The sequence below is a fragment of the Ciconia boyciana genome, chromosome 5, assembly GCF_034638445.1.
Source record: "Ciconia boyciana chromosome 5, ASM3463844v1, whole genome shotgun sequence".
NCBI lineage: Eukaryota > Metazoa > Chordata > Aves > Ciconiiformes > Ciconiidae > Ciconia > Ciconia boyciana.
Genome location: NC_132938.1, coordinates 47,104,838 through 47,127,959, shown reverse-complemented (window position 1 = coordinate 47,127,959; position 23,122 = coordinate 47,104,838). Strand labels below are relative to the sequence as shown.

At 36.8% G+C, this 23,122-nt stretch overlaps 1 protein-coding gene across 5 annotated transcripts in view; it reads left to right on the top strand.

The window, feature by feature from the left end:
• RAPGEF2 (Rap guanine nucleotide exchange factor 2) overlaps window positions 1–23,122 on the top strand; it is a 191,726-nt gene that overhangs the window by 91,556 nt on the left and 77,048 nt on the right. For all 5 annotated transcript variants that reach the window (XM_072861506.1, XM_072861505.1, XM_072861507.1 and 2 more), the window contains exons 5-6: window positions 8,019–8,094; window positions 10,826–10,993. In XM_072861506.1, the coding sequence (XP_072717607.1) occupies window positions 8,019–8,094; window positions 10,826–10,993 (244 nt within the window). The remainder of the gene's footprint in view (window positions 1–8,018; window positions 8,095–10,825; window positions 10,994–23,122) is intronic.

The window sequence follows — 23,122 nt, the reverse complement described above, 5'->3', positions numbered from 1 at the left end:
TACTAAAGCTTTCAGCGGGAGTTCAAATTAACTTTTACACATTTTTAGCAGGAATTATTTAAAGCATTAATATACTATAAACATGCTTATTCTATAATTCTAGTGTCCTTCACGCAGGCTGGTTAATGGTCAGGCGTTCTCTGGCTTGCCGGGTTCTTCCCCGCTTCACGCCCTCCTGCTGCGGCACTGGGGTTATTGCCCTTGACACCGTGATTCCTCTTCCTCTGTGGGTAGTTTGGGTCCCAGATCAAGCAAAGGAGCTGGGGTAATGTTTGAGGCTTTTTTCTCTTCTGAAACACCCCTCCCACCCCCAAGGTATTATTAAGTGGCAGGTACTTAGCTGTGATGTTGCGAGTCCTTTCCCTGACACATGAGCTGTTGTATCAGAGACTGTAAACATCTAAGCTATCATATGACACTGGATAAGTCTAATCATCCTTATCCACGGTATGTAGTGAGCTCATGTCTCCAGGATTTGCAAACAGTGACAGGTCTGCAAATGCCTCTTCAACTCCTATTCCAGTTGCTAGCATCTCAGTTTTCCCTTCAACTGAAAAGCATTTCTGTAAAGCAGCTATTTCTCTTGCTGAAAAAAGTGCTATAAATCTAATAACATTGTGAGAATTAAAGAAGTTTAAAAAGTGAATCTATTGATTATTTTGATATGTAGATGACTGCCATGTTTTAACTAAAAATATTTAACACAAGCAAAGAGCAGCTTGGGGATTCACTCACATACTTGCTTACTTTTTTCTAAAAGCAGGCACTAATTCGAATGAGAATCAGAAAAGTCAGCCTATATTATACAGAAGATCAAATTGTATGATAACGATCCTCTCTCTCTTAGTTGACAAACCCTTGCTTTCATAGTTTCCAGCGAGCAGCTTTAAGTGTGGGGAAGCCCACTGCTGCTTTCCCTCCTCGCCATCGTCCCCAGCGGAGGGCTGTTTGCGTTAGAGCTGCTCTGCATGCATGAAGGGCTCCGTCTTTTTTTTTTCTGAGGGGTCAGAAGACGGCCATGCCAAATTTCGTTTTCGTCAGAACACTTAAGCGTTCCCCTAGGGATGGCTTGTGCATGTATACACACTTCCAAATTGTAACTTTCTTTTTTTTCGTCCCTGGCAAGGGCGAGTTGAGTGGAGGAACGGTCTGGGTTTCACAGCACATTCATGTGAAACCTAGCTTGGTTAGGAGGAGCCATTAACAGGGGCTGATGTTTCAATTCTAATCTGGACATACCAAAATGAAATGTGGTGGGTTTTAATTAAAAAAGGTACAAGAGGAGGAACTTGACTGAACCCCTTACTGTCTCCCTCAGCGACAGAATAGAAAATAGCCCCCATTTTTTTCCATCTAGACTTAAATAACTACTGCTCTGCAATATTTCATTCAGGAATTCAGAGTGACTGGTTTGCTTTAGAACTAAATAACGCGTTTTGGCGTTGTTGCAAGTTAAGTGTTGATTATTACCTCAAGATTTGACTTCGGGATTTGTCAGAGACCAGACATTCTGCTCACGGTTGCTTCTGTATCGTCAGAGCATAACCGATGTGGTGATGGTCGTGGCTGAGGAAGCAGGGCCATGCAGCATCTGCAGCAAATGATCCATCCAGAGGAACGCTGGCTCCTCTGTGCTCCGAGTTTGAGAAGTGAAGGGTAGAGGGAAGATGGGAAACACGGTAGAGAGCATTTGAATGTAAATAGCGATGGGAATAGTAGCATTTGCAGGGTGGGTGCTACTGAAAAGCAAATGGAGACCCTCTGTGTTACATAACTTCCAATTCTAAATATGCTTAACGCAATATCTCTGTACTTAATTTTGGTAGTTTTCTGTGATTCTCCTAAATGTAAATGTCAACTGGAGCAAGGTAATTTTCACAAAAAGAGTTTGGAGGTATTGGGTTTATGTAACTTAAAATTTGTTTCTATCATGAATATGTTAAAAGCTTGGGAAACTGAACTCAACTCAAGCCTTGTGCTTACAGATTTATTCAGGTACAGTCTAGAAGAGGAAAGGACTAATTTCAGGGATGGTGGGGGAGGGAAATAATTTACTTCAATCTCCACATATATTTAGATGTCTTATATTGGCAGATATTGCACAGCAGTGATCTTAAGCCATAGGCTTTTTTGTACATCCCATTGGAAAACTTCAGAAGAAAGGTTTTGAATATCTGATTGCTAGAGTTTTGGCATAAGTCATGTCAACAATCATGCATTACATTTCTAGTTTTAGTATCTGGTAGATCTTTTTTTAAAAAAGCAAAATTTATGTGGAATTTATTTGCTTGCATAAAGGTACTATAGAAAATTCTAAGAATTTGAGAAACAAGAAAATGTGTTACTTGTATTTTTCCTTGCTCCAGAACACATCTAAATAGAGTGTGCTTTTTGACTTAAAAGAAATGCCAATTAAATAGACTTTATTCTAAATCAGCAGCTTCATTCCAAATCCTGCGTTTGCAAATACATAAAACTATAACAATATCTTGCATTTTAAAATGTGCTGAAGAATGTGTACGATATAGATGACCATACTTTGTGAAGCTTGCTTTGTGAGACTTAGATGTAGTTTCACTAAGACTTGTGATTCATATGTGGATTATTTATTACTTTAAGCTAATTCAAGGTGATGAATATCAAAAGAAATAAAGGTTAAGATTACATGATAGGAGGAAAACCTGAAGTTTTGTATGTCCTTTTGAAAAATAGTTGTCACCAGAAATTGGGTTTTCTGTGAGCGATCTTTGATCTTTAAGAGAAAGGAAGAACAGGGCTTCTCACTGAAAAACCTTTTCTTGGTGTTCGTCATCAGTGGAGTTTTCTTCAGATTCCACATCACTTTTGATGAATGCGTTTACATTCCAGTGCTGAGAAATAACTTTCCATTTGGGAGCTGGGCTGACGTGAAAAGAGGAATGTGGAGGCCCCGGGCGAGGAGACAGGGCTGAATGTTGATAGTGAAAGGTTCCCTCTTCAGTAGCTGCCGCCTTTCCTGCGAGCTTTGAAAAGAGCATCTGTGCGTCTGTACGAGTATGTCTGGGGACCTGCGGAAATGGATGGGTCATGTCTGGAGAAAAGTGCGCTCTCCTCCAGTCTCATGATAGTTGTAGAAAGGATAGAACGAGTCACCCTCAATACCTGGAAGGTTTTGGCTGTCTCTATGCGTAAGTGCTTATAAAAATTAATGTGTTGCTTGTATCCTTAGGTGTTTCAGTTAATTGAGGTACTTTGTTGTTTTGGTTTATTAGTGAATCGAATAAATTTGAAGGGGAAGAAATGCAGACAGCGGTTTTAAATTATTCTCATGTTGCTGTTTGTTAGCCATTGCACTAATGGTAGTTTCATAATTGTAAAGGTTTTTTTAATGAAAACTGAAAGTATAAACTTGGGAAAAATGGAAACCCTTAGCTTTCACTTCAAACTTGTCTTCTATTAACCAGCATGTTGTAAACTGTAATACATCTGTTCTTTAGCCAACTGTGTATGTTTTGAGTATAACAAGTTATGAGAGATGTATGTAGTAAGGTACACTTTCGAAGAAGGGAACTGTCATCTACAGTCAGTGTAAACTCAGTTTTAGAATGCATTAGAATGGAAATGAAGTTGTAAATTACTTATGTGGATTAAAATACCTGCTTTTAATACACATAGTGAGCAAAAGATTTTATTTTTTTTTTAGTACTAATGAATTTATTTGGAAATAATGCTTTTGAATAGTCAAGAGGGAAATTAGACTTTTTTGTCAATTGCTTCAGGGAATAGTATAGTTAGGGAGCAGTTGCTTGGGGAGAACATTTAACCTTGTAAGAGGTTTGGGGTTTTTTTTGGTTTTGTGTGGGGTTTTTTTGTTTTGTTTTTTTAAATCATCTGCTTTCAGAATTGTTACTGTAAAGTGGATTCCTGCAAATAAAATTGTTTTGTGTATCTTTAAGGTTTTTTAAAAGTAGATTTGTATTCACATCATGCATTCAGTAGCTTTATGGGGAATAAAAGTAACTGTGATAGAAAAGGACTCCAGAAGTGAAATTGCCTCTAGGACAGGTACTGAGGAGAGCATCTGTGAAGTTTAATACTCAGGGAACCTCAAGTCAGAGCTTATGTGGTAGCAGGAAGAAAAGTGTTGGAAAAACTGCTGCAAAGCAAGGTTCTTTGGGGAATTCAGGTGAGGCAGCAATATCCTAACCAGGCAGCCTTCTGGCTATCTAAATTACTGTTATAACCTCTACATCCCATATTGACAGCCACCATCGCAAAGATAACTTTAAACTGCCTGAGTTTTCTTTGGTGAAATTCTCTCATGCACATCACTGATTTAGAGAAAATAGTTGCAAAGCTGGGATTCTCTCAGGTGCATCACTGACTTAATAGTTGCTGTTTTTAGGAGTTGAAAATAATAGGGCTTAGGTAGGAGAGAAGATTTTGTCTGTACGTAATAAGACAATCTTGATTGAAATTATTAAGAAATAATATGATACAACCAAATATGAAGTGTGTATTACGTAAAATTCTCTACTGTGTTTTAAACACAAAACTGCAGTTTAACCTTAAGCTCCCTAGTGAAGTCATGTATCCACAGGCTTATTTCATACTACAGTAAGGGAAGGAATAAATTTGTCAAATCCCTGGTCCATTGAAATTGGCTAATAAAGGCTTTCTACATTTTACTTTAGCTAGCCAGTGCTCACATAGGCTGCATAGTTTGGGATAACTCTGGGTAGTCAGACTCACTTTCTATGGTAAGTCTGGTCTAGCATCAACATTTGGAAAGAACAGTGTCTAGCAGAAGTTACTAAAATAGAGCTGGTATTATGAGGATAATCTGTCAACCCTTCCACTGAAACTTTATTTGCTGCTACTGTTTCCTTGTGATGCCCGGGATCCCTCAAGCCAGCTTGCGTGCCAGGTTGTGGTCCCTTGTATGAAGCTCTCCTCCTGGTATTTTTATAAAAGGCTTTACGGCTTGGGCTTTTTCATCAGCTCAGTAAACAGACTGTATTAAGTGTTGGGTATTTGCTTCTTTTTACTGCTTACTCTAATATTTTAAGTAACTTACTTTCAATTAAATCAAGCTTGTTTGGTGGCTTCCTCTGCCTAGTGGCTGGTTACTGCAGCTAGGGATTTTGGGTGGAGAAGAGTGTCGCCTTTTTCATTGGTCTTTGCTTTTTGCTCTTGTGTGAAGCTCTGAGAAATTAATTTTGATAAGACTTACTGACTTTGATATCAGTCTTCTGAATTGAAACAGTGGGATTGGCAGTGCCCTAAGATCCCAGTTGTTTCTCAGGGTTGCATGTCAACAGGTATTTGCGTGACTGTGTGTAGGTATCAAAGTGTGGTTCTGCAACAGATAGTATGCAATACTGTGATGGATGTTCTACCACAGTCAGAATTGGACACTTCTGAAGTGTCCAGACGTGGTGGATAGTGACAAGAGAGTTTCCTAATTTTCACTGCTTATGTGAATTCCTCACTGATGACGAATTTTCAGCAGCAGATTGGAAGTCAGGAGGTTTAGCTGGCATGGCATATCTGAGAACTGCAACACTTGAAAGGTCATTTAACTTTGTTCTGCCTTGATTTACTTGCCTTCTTGCCTACAATACTCACAAAGATTAGAGTTTGTTTGCAGCCTGAAGTGCCTTGTGATCTTTGGTCAAAGATAATACATATGTGTGATGCACTGTCTGCTCTGATAAATTTTGTGCTGTCATAGGAATCTGAGCAGTACAGCAATGACGTGGTTATTTGCTGCAAGAACCAGTGTGTTACTGGGAACAGAAATCAAGAATTCAATGCATGCCTTCTGTCTTAATATGTTGACTACCCGTTCACTTGTGCTAAAGGGTAAAATCCAAACAAGTTATTCAATAATAGAAAACCACATCCGAAACACAGCTTTTTCTTTTTACTGTGTTGGCTAAAGCTTGAAACTTTTGGATATCAGCAGTGATTAGCAACAGGCAGAAGTTTAAAGTTGATGCTTACAGACAGCAATAGAGGAAGAAGAAATGGCGGAGTGGAAAAGTGTATATGCATTTTTGTTGAAATTGGTGTTTGCTGTGAGGCTAGAAAAATACAGCAATAGTGTATTCTGGACCAAAATGAGTGGTTACAAAGAGGGGGACAAGGATCTGCAAGAGGAAAGGGAATATTTCTGTGTTTGTTTTCAGTTAGAATATCAAATAAGTTGACTTCCTAATCACCATTTTTGCATTGTTGTTTTTCAGTCGATGAGTTGATTTACTTTCTCCTTTCTCTCCCCCTTCTTTCCTTTTTTTAAGGAAAAACTCTGTGTATGGATCAGGTTAATGACCAAGAAAATAAGTTTGTCGCTTTTCCAACAGTCTGATGAATCAAGATAATGGCTTCATTTCTGGGATCTTTAGGAGTAGTTGAAATTGTATAAAATTCAAGATGGCATTGTAGAGTAAACACCCTGTATTTTGTTCCTGGACTACAGGAGGAAGCATGTGTTTGCCTCTAGGAAAATATGCATTTTGTCGAGAGACTTCTTTATTGAATGTTTCTTTTCAAGAGGCTTAGTATCGTGGAAAATTTTTTCTATTGTAGAAGTCCCATGTACCATTAAATGCGATTATTATTTTGATGAATAAGCACAGCTGGCATTTCTTTTCAATATCTGACTGCCGCCTTTTTGAGCTATAAACGTGCTGTTGTCAAGAGATTAGCCTTTGGGGTAGCAAGTTAAATTGTTCATTTCTACTAATCACCAGGCGGGACATGAGAATAGATATAAACTGGCTAGATATACTGTTCTGAATGGTATATGAACTTCTTCAGTTTGCTTCTTATGAAATAAAGCTTAAAAAAGTTACTTTTCACAAACATTGTAGCTTAAGCATGTCACTGTGACTGTGCATTACAGGATTGGTTAAAATTTGAATTTTATGATTTTATTGAGTATGGTTTGTTTTTCATGAAGTAATTTAATAGCTGTTGCCCTGTGAGCTTCAGATAGGAAGATTTTCCATGCCTGTTGCACAGTACTGGGTTGAAGAAAGGGAAAGGCTAAAATAGTTAGGTTGGCTCTTGGCAAATTTTAGGGCAGGTTTGTTACAGCAGGCTACAAGAGGGGTCCTGAAGTTCCAGCCACTTTTTCATCTGTCCTGCTGCCTTCTCTGCAATGGGAAAGGTCTGGCATTGACCTGGCAGGCTTAAATATGAACTACCCGAAGGGGGAAGCACACACCCCAGAAACAAATTTCAGCTGGTTGTCTTTTCTTGCACTCTGACAGCATATGATTAAGGATCTAACTATAAAGGTCTTGTATTTCACTGAATTATGTACTGGTTCTCTGCACTCCACCTTTACCGCTGCATTTTGAGGATTCTTTGCAGTTAAGCCTGCAGACACACACCTTCATTTAATACAGGCAGAGCACTTCAGAAACTGAAACTAAAATAGCTTTCTATTTTATCCTACAGGAAGCAAAATAGTATCATGCTTAATTATTGCACTAAGGTGGGAATGTGCCATGAAAGGCAGAACGAACTTTTGTCCTAATCTATTCAATTTGGGAATACTCTCACATTCAGTATCCTTATTTTGTTAATTTATTTTAAGTAAAAAAGAGCTAATTGAAGTTGATCACCCTTTTCATTCTTTCCTTGGTATGCTAGTTAGCTTGCTTTATAGAAATGCAGATAGCTTAGGTAACTTAATACTGTAATGTCAGAAGGTACTAGATCAAACTCTGTAATGTAGTTCAGAATCAACCATGCGTCTTCAGTAGACAGCACTTGATTGACACTTGTTCTATTGTTAATAGAATTATTTAGCAAATACTCTTAGTAAACTATGTAAATACAAAATACACAGCTCTTGGTGTCCTGGGGTGTAAGTTACTTCTTGAAGGATATATGCATGAAACTTGTATTGTGCAGAGGTATGTACATATTTTTCTATGCTTTACGATATCTAGAGAAGATGCAAATATGCTTATGGATTGTGTTATAGCTCTGATTTTTGTGCTGATTGAAGTATTTTTGTTCTTCAGTTTTGGCAAGCGTTCTGCAGGAAGCTTCAGGCGTGGCTGTGAATGCATTGTTTTAGAGCCATCTGAAATGATTGTGGTAAGAATATTTTCATTCAGTTGCTTTCAAATTTTACAGACCAGCTTTGGTAACACTTCAACTTCCAATAAAACTCAAATAATTTTCTGTTTTGCACATGATCTTTTTATAAATCTAAGATGTCATACATAACTTTTTTGCCATTCTTTGCACACATACTTGCATTGTTTGAGTGATAAAGGTATCTTTTATACTGTTGTTACATTTACTTTTGCAGATCTCTTGTAAAACGAAAGTTTTGTTGTGCTAGCAGAATAGCGGAACAGTTTGTGGTTTTTTGGGTTTTTTTTAAAGCTGCTTTATTATTATAGGTAAGCATAGATGCTTTAAGTATTGATCTCGGGTTAGCTTAAGTAATTAATGTTTGATTGAATAAAATTTATTCTCAGCTGTCTGAGGTTTTAAGAAGCAGTTTGAACATTTTAAAATTCTAACAACTTTTCTGTGTGAAGATTATTTTGTTAGCAGTATCTGCTGTAGTCCAGTGGCAGGACAGCATAATCTCTGAGGGTTTACAGGCTCAAAACTTTTTAGTTGCCACCTCAAGGTGCATCATCTGAACAAATGCACAATCAAGGGGCTAAATGTTGTTTTGTGTTTTTCCTCTGTCACTGAGATAACGATCATTTCATAATACAGGCATGACAATTATCTAACCCATATATAGATGATAGTTCAAATATAGGCTGTGAGACTAAACATTTTTTCCCTAAAAAGTGACAGTTTCTGTAAAACTTGCAGCAGCTCAGGAAATTGTGGTATAGCTTTAGGCTTGTAGAATAGATTAAGTTACTTGTTTAAAGTTGACTGGTAAAAAAAGTGGCTTTTTAACTTACCTTCATGCAAATGCAGGCATGCTTTTGTGGGTTTTAAGCGCTTTGTGATTTCACTGTAAACAGATAAAGATGATTGTGTAATGGTAACTTTTTCTGTCGGATGTTTGATATATCTCCATCTTCTAATTCTAATCAAGATGATCATCTTACGAAGCTAATACAATATAGTAGGAGACACAGAAGGCATACGTGAGAAACGCCAATTGCTTTTTCGCTATCCCTAACTAAAGCTCTCTGTAACTTTACTTTGTAAAGGAGCAGCTCCTCAACAGCAGCCTGTTGTGCCTCCTCATTTGCCCCTGTATTGGCCCCCTGATTTGTCTGACTGGTTTCTGTGACTCTTACCTGACCACAAGTTCGGGAAACAGTTTATTGTCCCAGATTTGTTCTCTAGAAGTATACAATTTAGGTGGTGGTAGCTGTGTGGATATCTGTCTGTCTCTCTCGTGCATTCCTTGATAAGTTATAAGGAAGAGTGATATAAAGATAGGCATAGGGAAAGGAGATGACTGAACAACAAGAGCCCAGAAGAAATCTTCTGGACTAACGGATAATGTTGGGCCAGGGGCAGGTACTCCCACATGTGTTGTCTTAGTCCAAAAAACCTAACCTCTAGAGTTTTGGGAAAGCTGAAATGGAACACTTAACTCCAACACAGCCATTCAAAGGAAGAATTGTACCTTGAATAGAAAGAATCCCACCCCCAGAGTTTGGGCACAGTAACTTTCAGTCTCAGGGCTGGATGGGGTCGCTCTGCAGGGAGGAGAAGCGGGAGAGGTGTCGGTTGTGAGTGTGACACTGTCAGATATGAAATAGATACTCGGTGGTGAGGGGGTAAGCGTTACCAGCTCTTTCTGGTGAACCAGGAACTGTGCTCATCCCCTTGTATTAGTACACTGAAAGTTGTATTTAGTGACGTGAGCTGGCTAGTACGTGACACTTCTGACACAGATACGCTGCAAATTCTTAGGAGTATTTTGTCTAATATTTCTTTTCCTTGTTGAAAAATATGGAGGAACCTTGCAAGGTGCCTCATAAGCTTTTCTGTACATCTTCAGAAATACTGCTTATCCCTGCAGGGTGGAATTGAATAGAAGGAGTTAACTGAATCCCCCTATATAGCCAATGCTGAAAGTTTTTTTTTTTTCTTCTTCGTTTCCATGTTAGTCTCGAGTAAGGTTCTTATTAGCAGGATGAACACAGAAGAGATGTTGATTTTCAGCCAAATTACTGTAAAAAAATTGTTCTCTTTCACGAAAACCAGAACTCCTAGTTCAAATATTTTCATTGCAGTATACTGTTGTGCAGTAATTTAGGACTATTACTTTGAAGACTCTGCAACTGAGAAGATGAATTTTATATAAGGATATACCTAATAGGTATTTTTTATTCTCCCTGTTGTTTTGGAAGTGATTTGTTTTTATGTAAATCCATTTTATTAGAAGTCCTTCTTTTATGCCCTCAAAATATTTGAAGTAAATAATAAAACCAGTGGTGCCTATTGAAGAGCGAAGCCTTTGCCATAGGTTGGTTAGGGAAGATACCAAGTGACAAATTAGAGGTCCGTAGGAAAACTACCAAGTGCTCTCTCATACCAGTTTTCTTTTTGTAATGTATTGAGTGGTGAAATGTTTGTATTTGTTGCAAGAGTAAGAAGGGGAGAAGGAAGGAAGAATTTTTATTCTGTCATTTTTGAAAAGTGGTCATGTTCAGTGATGCTGTTCATACCAATGTTGATTTATTTTTTTTTTAAAGTAGTGGCCTTACTCTTAGTGCTCAAAATGCAGGAAATTCAAAGCTAATGGCTGTCTTTTGAAAGTAGGATTTGTTGTGTTTCTACCAAGAAGCAGCATTTTTTTCTTGTGGGAAATGACACTCTCTTGCATCTATTGTAGGTTGATTACGTGGATGAAAATGAGGAGTATTTTCAGCGTCAAGCTTCTCATAGGCAATCTCGAAGAAGATTTAGGAAGATCAACCAAAAAGGGGAGCGACAAACAATTATTGATACTGTTGACCCTTACCCTGTGGGGAAGCCACCTCTACCTAGAGGCTACCATACGGTAAGCTGTCTGTATTTGTGGTTCACAAAAACATAAACAGGAAAATTACTGAAAATAAAACAATCAAAATGGCTAAATTTGCTGGTATCTTTAAAGAAGTGTGCTTCTCTAGGGAGGCTTCCCCTTAAAGTACTGTGAATTTGGCTCCATCAGTACGTGAACATGTGTGCAGCTTACATCTTAGTTCAGAGGTGAAAGTATGCTTCTTATGACTGTGAATGTCATGTATTATTTCCTAACATTCCAGTCATTATTTGAAATTGTGAAAGAAACTATGTTCTCAATTCCTTTTGGTTTGGTCTTAAGTTATAGTACAAATAGTTTAGTGTACAGGGTTAAAAGGTCAGTTAGCAAAGCACTCATTCACGTATATGATAACAGTTGTTGCCTGAAAAGGACTGTGCTGCATTGCGGTAGGCCAAATTCTTCGATTAAATCTGTCATTTCTTTTTGGTATCCAGAACTTAAATGTCAAATTAACCTTTACTGGTATCTGCTTCAAGAGCCCTTTAATACTTGGGTTTCAGTGAGCAGCCTGCCCATCATCAGAGAGATCATTTGGTCATTTTACTTCATTTCTTTTTTTGGGGGTAATCTTACATGTTGAAAGTTTCCAGGCTTTCTCTTGATGAAAATAAACTAATAATTAAAACTTATTCTACAGAATATTTTATATGGCTTTTAAATTGAGAAAAAGTCCATTAGATTAATATGTTTGTTTGGGATTGATTTCAACTGTAAGCAAAATACTGGAAAAGCTGTTTGTCTTTGGCTCTCATTTATTTGTTTAAGCCCCCAAATCTGCTAGAACCATAAAGGCATGGGCATAAATAACTTTGTGCATATTTAATCTCATTGAGTTCATTGGGTTGAACTTTGCACAGTTTGAGCCACATGTGTATAAATTTGCAGGATTAGAGCTTTAGTGTTTTTAAAATACTGTCTTCGATCCAATGCAGTTGTAGTTTTTTTCCATTTTTCCTTCTTTATCCTTATTCCTTGACTTGTTTGCCAGCTCCCTGTATATTCAATGTGTGTCTGCAAGTGTGTAGATGTTTGATTACATCTGTTAATTATACAGGCTTTTCGTCATGAGTTGAATAATTACATTTTATGCCAACAATTTGTTTTTGTTTATACAACAGCTTTTAATGGTTTAATTTTCAGTGCAGTTTTAATTGCCTCTAAATTTAATACGGATTGAGCCAGTTCACTTGGTTTGAAGATGAAACACTTTACTGGTCTGTTTTTGAAAAAATAAATATGTGGTATTGTACTTTGTAGAAATTACAGGAAGAATTACTTTTATATTATTTAGATGTGTACGTTGTGCTTAGCAAACAAACAGTTCTAGTGTGATTTTTATCTAACTCTAGAAGGGCAGTATTTAGATTACACACAGTGCCATTTGCATTTGTAGGTCCTTGCCTGTTGTATAAATTTCACTTTAGGTATGCCTAATGAGTTTTTGTAAGCTTAACTGGTACTGAGAGCAAAAGCCCATTGTGTGCCATTCTGTTGTGCAAGTTCATAATGATTTTGTGTATGTGTTGGGAAATTCATTGCAAGCGAGATTTCATATTGAGTTGGAAGAGATTGCCAAATAAACTGTAAAATTTGCAATAATTACAGTCAAATGTTGCTTTAAAAAGTGTAATATGATGCATATGACTTTTTTGCAAAGCAAATAGTCAAATAATCTCAAATAAGTTTTACAGTGTAGTCAAGACACTCCATGCCATCCCATTCCCTCCTATTTTTACAGTATTTGGTGATCTTGTATACATTGTTCTCTCATTCACTTCTACCAATATTATTTCTATTGCTTTAACCATACACGTTAAAGGCTGCATTGTCTTTTCTCCCTTCCTATTTTATGTCCCTTGACCTCATTTTTTTTAGTCTTAATTTCTTGAAAAATTGACTGAAGAAAGCAGGGGTTTGTTTTTTTGAAACACATAGGAATTCAAAGCATATTATTAGCACATATCTTGTAGGCTTGTTGCCCATCTGTTTTTTGGTCAGGGTCTCATCTTTGGTTCTACTTCTTAATTTTGGATAAATAAAAAAAGAAGCATTAAAGAAAATGCAGATGTACAGATATTGCAGTAAATAATGTGTTAAAATCAAATTGAAAAAGGATTAATATGATGCATTTATTTTCAAGTTTGCTCTTCCTTGTGGACGTGTTCTGGTTTAGGTGTTAGGTACATGAGATTCAAAGTAATAAAGCTGCTTTGATAGCATCCTCAAAATCTTCACAAAATGTGTAATTTCCTTATACTTTCTTTTACCCTAAATCTATAGTTACCATGTAGAATGATTATTTTTTTGTTTATAAATTATTAATGCTTTATTTGCAGTAGTATCTGAATGCTTTTCTTCAGAAAGTTCAAACAGTATTTTCTGAAGAAAGTTTTCTATATCTTTGTGAAAACGTAGAGCAAAACGTAGAGCTTTAATGAAGATGCATGGCTGTGCTTTTCAAGAATTAAAAATTAAATGCAGTGCTCTCAGTTGTGGCATGGCTTTCTGCAATAGAGTCAACTTGTAGGGGATGGTGGACCCTCATTAACATAATTTTAACATTATCTTCATAGTGGTGGAATGTACTATGGCATGTCTGATAATGTTCATCTTTTCCTTTCCTCCTATATGGCATTCATTTCATTTTGGCTCACAGGAATGCACTAAACCTCAGGTATCGTAACTTACTGTGTATGGTCCACTAACAATTTACTTGTGGGATTGCAGTGTGATATCATAATACTGATGCAATGTTATGACTAAAACTGCCTCCTAGCCTTTGCTTTGATACTTGAGCAATCTCACTAGGATATAAAAATACAAATGTAAATGTGGAATTTGGTGATAGCACAATGTCTCTTGCCCAGCTTGATTGACTTTTCTTCCTTGCTTTGATGTCCTGTGATTTAGAGAAAATGGAGAACAATAAGCAAAGGGTATATATAAAATATTTAGTGTTTGACAGACATTTTACTCAAGTATCTCTTCCATGACACAAAGGACTAAATCTTTCATTTTTGATTTAAAAAATTGGCCCCCTGTAGCTGTTTAGTACCTGTAAGTCACTAAATGGAGTATGGCAAGATGAGCGCCAAAGATGCAACGAAAAGTTTTTCATTAGCTGAAAACTTGTAGCAGTGCTTCTTGCTTGTTTTCTGTTCTGATGGTGTGTACTGATTTGGTATAAAGCAGTCGTATTTTGTGGACTCCTATCAAAGTATGTGTAAATGGCCGTTATTTGAAAGGCCGAAGGGTTGGACATAGGCTTGCTAGGGAGAAAAGTGTGCCCGAAGGAGTCAAGTGTCTTGGAATGGCACCAAACCAAACAAGATGTAGAAGTTTTGACTGACATCGGATCTCAAATACAGTCAAAGCAATCTGAAGATCTGAGTGGTATCTTTTAAACTTAAGTTGCATTTTTAGTTGCATTCGTCGATGCCAAAGTGAGTAAATACTGAGCATCCACCAAATACAACATTTGATAGGAATGTGTCTTGTCAAAATGTTAAATGTCTCCACTGTTACAATTGAGAAATCTCTTGTGTTAGGGCTGAAAAGAAATTAAAAGTATTTTCCTTTAGCTTCAAAATTCTTCCTTTCCTCAAATATTGCTTTGGTAAATTCTTCCAATGTTTCATAAGGAAATATATTTACTTTAAAAGTTCCTTCTGTATCACATTGTTCAGTTCATTTCTTTAAAAGACTTAGAGGGTTCAAATTTCAATATGGTTCCAGTATCATAGGCAAGTGATTTCTGTGCTGAAATTCTCTCTTTTCTTCAACAAATATGCTATGTTTCTTCTAGTTCCTTATCTTGAGGTCAGTGCTCACCAGTTTTTCAGTGGAATGAGCTCCGAGTCCTGAGTAACCTACGGTTATTAAAATATTATGGCTAAGAGTGATAATGTGCTCCTCAAATTATGATAGGAATTTGAAATACTTCATAATATTTTGATAACTTTCCCTAATGCTAGAAAGACCATTTGAAATAAAATCTAATGTTGAATATCGTACTTCGGCTTGTTACTTTTGGAACAAGCGTTGCTGATTTCTAGGATGAGGAAAATAGAAACTTCATAATCTATGGAAATAAAATGAATGTGTTTTATCAGACTGATAAAACGACATCCTTTTTGCCACCATTTGTAGTTTGGTAAAATGGACCTGTTCTTTTCCAGGGAAGAAGAAAAATCCTGAAAAGTTTAGGCTGAGCTGTTCTTACTTAAATCTGGACAACCTTGTTCAAATTTTTTCTTTTAATAGAAAATTTTTGCTTGTACTTCTAATGTGTCAGAAACTGTCTTTAACTAGATTACTGTAACAACTCCTTACTTAATAATAGAAATCGGATTTTAACTTCTGAAAGTGGATTTTCTTTTGTGTGTGTCTATAGTTAAGGCTACTTAATGTTTTCAGTGAAAAGCCCTTGTTTTGAGTGACTGGACTGAAAGAGTGTGGACCCTTTCTCCTGAGAACCTACATGGCTTTTCTTCTGCTTTAGGTTGATGATTTTTTTTTTTTTAATTTTAAGATAGAATAGAATTTTAAAAAGGGTAGACTTTCTTGCAGTATCTTATTGCCAATAAACTTTGTGGCTGCTATAGTGCATCTGTGAAGAACTGGTTACGCCCGATCTGAGTGTTGCTGAGCTGGTTATTATATATTTACTTTGCTAAAGGTAAAGTATCAAAGCTTACTGGGGAATATTTAGGGAGGTGCAGGTAGGCCTGTAAATAAAACGCTGAAGCACCTGTGAATAGCCCTGAAAAGAAACTATATGTGTTTTTTTTACTCTGAGAATCTGTCCAGATTTGAATTAGTTAACAGGTTTATGAAAATTGCTGCTAGTGCATCCTCAGCCAGGCTTTTTAAAGCTAGCTGCTGAAATCCCTGCAAAAGGTCTCTCTGCCTTTAGTAGCCTTTCTTATCCTGTTCAGCTTGAGATTCATGTGAGGTGACAATCCGTTTATCCGGTGTCGGAAGGAAAAGAGCAGTGGGCATGGAGCTATCAATAACCCTGGCTTCTTCCCCAAGTTACAAGCATGTAACAATTTTATCCTCACACACCGTGCTATGGAGCCAGTCATTGCACTGATGCATAAAGGGCAGACAAGTATTGTCCTTCTGGATTTTATTTGAAGGAGGTGACTGAAAATTTGAATGAGAGGAGGGCTGGAAATGAAACCCTGTCTAATGTGGCTGAGTCAAGTCTCCTCGGCAGCCACCACTTACTGAAAAAAATAAGTATAAGGGTTTTTTCTAGCTTTTTTTATATATTTTTTTTAAAGTATTAGAACCTGCTCACCTAGAATTTCAGTAGCAAACTGCAGAAACCTTGCTTCCTGCCCCTATCTTATCTTGTAACTAACAGTTATTGCAAAGCATTGGCAAAGTAGCCTTTTTTTCCTGGTACTATTTGCATTCACATTGTCTGCTAGAGTCGAAAGGTCCTGGATTGAAAATTTATGTTCAGATTGCTCTATTTTATGAAACAAATTTGCCTTTTCTGTTGTCTGCAAAATTACATTTTAAAAATCAACAAAGCTGTTGTATGTCATATTTCTACATTTAGGATTTTAAAAAACATGAATTTGATGCAGGAACCTAGTTGTTTTCCTCTATTCAGTGTGTGTGCCTACTGAAGCGATGTGGAAGTTTACAAGATGACAAACAGTGTTTTCTTCTGGTTAATATAGTAGATGAGCATTCAAAAAGCTGAGTCTATTTTAGGACTTTGTTACAGATGTCCAGTATAATTTAGGATAAGACTTAATGTTAAAAACCAGCATAATACCATTGCTTCTCTGCATGTATGTTTATGTTGTCAAATACATATTGCTGGTTGTCTTTCCATGGACCACTACAGATGTTCGTGAAATACCTCACCTGTGCTTGCTTCTCAACAATGTGGACTTTACAGTATTGTGATATACCTTGCTGTAATGTATTCTTCTTAGTGCATTGTATTCTACACCGTAAATTGATGCCAATATAGTAGTGTACTTGGTCATCTTTACTACATGTAGAATTTCAGTCATTTCAGTTTAAATCAGTAGGAACAGTTGTCAGATACCCGAACTACAAGAAAATACTTTAAAAGAATACTGACAATCTTTCAAGCCTATAAATAACTGCAGCTTTTAATGTTCATGATGATTTTTAGGATTATCTAGCACTTTCATGCTAATACAAGTTCACTTAATAAAACAAAAAACAAACCACAGAATCAATTGTGAGTATTCACATTTAAAAAAAAGAAAAGAAAAAAGCTTACTTTTAGGAAGAACAAACTAATTTGCGAAGTCTAGGAAAATTATTTGATAGGGCAGCGAACAAAGAGGTGTGGGCACACCGAAAGTTTGACTTTATACAAAGATACACAACGTATATACAATGTATATGGAGAGATCGTGGGGAAAAAACAATTTTTTAAACATCCTTGACCTTGGAAGTGTTAAGCCATTCTATTTACAAAGGAAAAAAGGCACAGAAAAACTACGGGGGATCCTAGTCTCAGGTTCACTTGGTAGTCAAAAATGTTTGGGGAAGCAGGATGTCTGAGGGTTTTGGCTTTAGAGGCTTGTATGAGTTATGACAGCTGAACCTATTTAAATAGATTTAATTTTTGAACTTGATGCTAACGTAGTTTTCCCCCAGATAGAGGAAAAATGTGAAGAGAAGGAGAAAGGAAGCCGAGAAGGTCCTGTTATGTGCCACAAGCAAAATGAAAGCAAAAAAGTCGCCTCACTTAAAAAAAATTGAACTGGACTCATTCTGTTCTTGGTTATGAAGCTAATTCATTTAAGTAATGTAAGCACAGAAATGGTATTCAAAACATAATTGTACACACACCTAAATTTACAGTGTATTGCCGATGGGAGGTGGCATGGTATGTGAGGGTGGTTTAATCCCATGTTTGCACATGTGATTAAACACATTTGTGTGTTTGCACAAACAAATTTGTCTCCAGTGATAAGACATTCAGTTTAAAATAACTTATTTAATATTTGTAGTGTTTATATTTAAAATAAAATATACTGTATTGATCGTTCCATTAGTAAAAGAAAGGTGCTAGTCCTTAACATTGTCAAGTGCAAGTATCCTTTTACCAGGAAGGATATTTATTTAGTTGCTTTTGTTCATTTACAAAATTCAGTGTGCAATTTCAAAAGAAACTGTTTTTATTATTCCATGATGGTGATAATCTACTCATGATTTGGAATGCGATTGCATACATCGTACTAGGAAGTAATATGAAATACTAAATAGGTGTACATAGTCTGTATATGTAATATTTGAAAACATGCAGTAATGCTAATTTCTGAAGTGTGTGACTGTGTTATGTATGCAGGTGTATTTTGAAGTGAGATACTACAAAAATTGTGGGGTAGTTTTATCTGAAATATAAAATTCCTGAGATTATTTGGGCAGTTCCCGTTAACTGTTTTTTGTATAGAAGTTGGATGTCTCTTTATGGGCACATCCACTGGTAATGTTATACCAGTGGTTCTGTGTTTTGTGGCAAAACACAACCTTTTAGCCACATGGCTTCCTTCCTTCATCCGTGTTGTAAGAGGCTATTACTGTTTAAAGTTATGTATTATGTTATGTATTATTGTTAATATATGAGCAATGCTTCTATTTTATTTTGTGTAGCACTAGAAGCAAAACAAAATTGTTAGTTCATCATCCTTGTAGTAATGTCTACTGGCAAGCTAATGCAAAATTAATGATATGCAGTGTGTTATTTACTCAACTTGCAGCTTCTGTCAGAGGATGTCTATTTTTACATATTACATCATCCCTGCTGCAGAATTCGTACATCCATTGGGATTTACTGTTCTTCCATTCCCTTTGGAAGGGCTCACATAGATGTCATAACTGGATTTGTAATTGTGATTAGATTTGGAAATTCAAAGAGAAACATTGAAGCTATGCAGTATTTTCTGCAACTGAAGTGTCAGTAATATTACTGATTTTCTTTTTCTAATATGTATTACTGACACTAGGTCCCGTTTACAGCTTGTAGAGTTGCCAATACTTTATGACCACACATATATGAAACTTTGGTTAATAATAGGATAGATTTTCCAGAGTAGCCTGAGTTTTTTGCTGTTACTGACTTGTGATGTGCTCTTTTATATTACATAAAAGATTGCTTTTCTGAGATGTGGGGTATAAAACTAAATGTGAGTTTTGTCATCAAAGCAAAAAGTTGTTCATGCAGCAGAAAAATGAATTTTTCATAACTGTTCTAAACTGATCATTGTGTAATGTAACTAAATACAAATATTGAATTTCCACCACTTAAACTTGATTAGAGCTGAGGAAGATTAAAAAAACCACACATACATGTGTTCTTAAATATTTTTTAGATAGGATATCCTCATTAGTGTAAGGTTGTTCCTTTAGAAACTGTGTTTGCATACAAAGTACATATGGGGAAATGGGATCTGCCTATGCATTATATTTGTAGAATACCAATACAGGTCCTTTCAGCACTGGCATCTCTATACAGATGAGCATCATGAGTGATAGTCCTAATGTGGATATTTGCCCACTAAAGCATGGAAAGAAGCTGTCAGTTCATTTTTTCCCAAGCATCTGAGCCACTGTTATGTGAGCTGTGCTTGACATAGTGACTTAAAGATAAAATGATTAGTATTTGGTGTCAATCTTTCCACAAAAGGTGGCGTTTCTGAGTACTTTTAATAGTGCTTTTGCATTTGATTTGAATCATTTAAAATGATCATTTTACTGAGTGAATTTCAAAGCTCTAAAAAATTAATAAAAGTAGTAGTTTAAATATCCTGAGCAACTAAGGACGTATGTATAGAATTGAAACATGGGAAAGCCAGAACATTCCAAGTTCCAAGAAGGCCAATGGCATCCTGGCTTGTATCGGGAATAGTGTGGCCAGCAGGACTAGGGAAGTGATCGTGCCCCTCTACTTGGCACTGGTGAGGCCGCACCTCGAATACTGTGTTCAGTTTTGGGCCCCTCCCTACAGGAAAGACATTGAGGTGCTGGAGCGTGTCCAGAGAAGGGCAACGAAGCTGGTGAAGGGTCTGGAGCAGAAGTCTGATGAGGAGCGTCTGAGGGAACTGGGGTTGTTTAGCCTGGAGAAAAGGAGGCTGAGGGGAGACCTTATCGCTCTCTACAACTACCTGAAAGGAGGTTGTAGAGAGGTGGGGGTTGGTCTCTTCTCCCAGGTAACAAGCGATAGGATGAGAGGAAATGGCCTCAAGTTGCGCCAAGAGAGGTTTAGATTGGATATTAAGAAAAATTTCTTCCCTGAAAGGGTTATCAACATTGGAACAGGCTGCCCAGGGAAGTGGTTGAGTCGCCATCCCTGGAGGTATTTAAAAGACGTTTGGATGAGGTGCTTAGGGACATGGTATAGTGGTGGTCTTGGTAGCATTAGGTTTATGGTTGGACTTGCTGATCTTAAAGGTCTTTTCCAACCTAAGCAATTATATGATTCTAAGTCCAGAAGGTGAGTTATTCTTTCACTTTCTATTTTGGATTTGCAAATACTTCTTTTTTTCTTGGACAACTGGCATGTGGTATTTCCTCACTGGTCTTGCAGTTATCAATTGTGAAGGGGAAAAAAAAAAGGCAAGACTGTTTCTCCATATTTTGAAATATTGTTGTTATAGTCATGCCTAAAGGCTCCACCAAAGACTGGAACCTATTCCAACACATTTAAACATGACTCTTCCATGACTAGTTTTGGTGCGTGAGCATCAAATGAGTTTGAGATGGGGAAGGAGGAAATTAGAGGCAATGCAAGAATTTAGTAATAAAACAAGAACTGTAACCTAGAACTCCTGGCTTCTAGTCTGGTGTCATGATCTTAAACAGTAATTTGTGAAAGTAAATTAGAATGGTGATAGTAAATTAGAAGTAAATGGTTTATATTTAGTTTAACATAGCTTGGATTTTCATGTGTTGGAAGCTTTGTGCTACTTGTAACTTTTACTATGTGGAAATAATGCTATAATTCCTATTTGTGAATTATATCAAGATTTTTTTTTTTTTAAAGGTGCCAAAAATCCTTAAAACTAAACATTTCAGAGTCAGAGATTGAAAACATGCTGAAGGAGTAAAGGAGTTGACCAAGGTCTCAGGATAGATCTTTGAGGTTGTCTCTGTCATGGTAGTTTAGTGGTGGGGGTTTCTTGGGGTGAAAGAGAAGGAGGTGCTTTGTTTTTTTTAAAAGCTGTGTTTGTTTAAAGTGAAGGAAATACTGTTGTTACAGTGGTAATTGCACATTCAACATAATTCTGTTTCTAAGCTTTTAGTTGAGACTCAGGAGCCCAAGTTTCAGAAACCAGGCTTCTCTCAAAGTGCTGTTACAGCTGCTAATGAAGATGCAGCAATGCCCATCATACTTTCCAGGTAGTCTTGATCTTAAAATTTAAGCAAGGATTTGTCTTGGCCAAAGGTTCTGGTTAGGAAAAAAGGTGTAATAATTTGATTTATTTAAACACTAGTAAGTCTGAGAAAAACATCTTATAATGTGTAGACCCTTCTAACTTTATTGGGTAGATGTGTATATTACAGTGCCCTGGCTAGTCCTGCTAAGTGTAAATGCCATTCTCCATGCTTGCGTCTTCCAGTAGGTGAGAGTTCAGTTCAGGGGAGCTAACAAGTCCTTAGTAAAGCAAGGTAGTTACCTTGCATTTACCAGAAGGTTCGTGTGTAAATTCTTTCCCTCACCTTCACCGCCCTCTTAACATGCTTATGTAGCCATGCTCAGGTCACTGTGAAACGAAGTTGTTCTTAGATGTGAGATTGAGCACCCTTGAGCACTTTCTTAATTCCTGGTATTTACACATCTCTGATGAAAAGTCTTGGGTGGTTTTTTTTTTTTTATAATTAAAAAAACTTTTGTTGTTTTATGTAAGGTCTAGTCACAGTGTTAGTATTCTGTTGTATGAGTAACGGGTATGGCGAGCTGAGCTTTAGTTTTGAGCGGTTAACCTTAATTATCTTTGAATTTTCAGACAGTAAAGTTTTGACATGCACCTGGAACAGCTGGCAGTTGTTATGTGTATTGTTGATGTGGCTGGCATAAAAACTACACAGATTGTGCTCTCACTCTGTTTTGCATTATTTGTGTGTGTGTGTGTATGCATGTGCCAAAATGTAAAATATTTTACCTTTTCTTCCTTTCACTTCACTAAATTATATTCTCTATATTACTCTTGAATGTTGTAATTTGGTGTAATTTGAGTATAAAGGCCTGCAGCTAACTAGTTTTAAAGTCTGCAAATGATCCATGGTGCACAGAAGATCATCTTAAAAGTAAGCACACTGACAGCTTTTCCGATAGTAATCTTGGAATACAAAACAGTGTAGAATCAAATTATTAGGGAGCCACAGTCTGGTAGGTGCACTTCTACCTAATTTTATTTAGCACTTCTATATCTAGGTAACAGATCTTATAACTGCAAGAGAAAAAATGTAGTGTTAAATATACAAAGTGGGACATCCATCAGTTGATGGTGGTTGGCTCCCTGATTTATTTGATGGGGGAAGAGGAGAGGGAAAGGGCACTTCCTAGAATTTTATATTAAGCTTTCTTTGTTTGAAGGATGTTATGTTGTGTTTGCAGTTTTTTCCTATCTAAAAACAGTTTGGCTCATTTTGCTTGATAATTATTTTTAAAAGTAAGGGACAACTGAAGTTGCATGGGGTTTGTTACTCACAAAAGCGAAAGGTCTGGATAAAGGATTTCTGTACTGTTGCTAGAGCCAGGGCACAAAGCTCTCATGATATGTTAGCGCATGGTGCATTACACAAGGGAGGATATGCAGGGGCATAAGGAGAGAGTTCTCTAAAAAGAAAATGATCTTATGCTAGTAAACTGTTTTTAGCATTGGTTTTAATTGGGAACCCCTGGAGCAGGCTCTTTGGAGAGTCTCCTTGGGTAAGACTGTGGCTGGAGGCAAAACCAAAAGTTATTTCCTTCCAACAGTCAACTGAAGTGAATGAAAATCCTCTGTAACAGCAACCGGCCCTTTCAAAATTAAACTTCCTCAAAATACCGGAGATAAGTAGTTAGTTACCCCAGGAGATGTCCAAATAAACATTCAA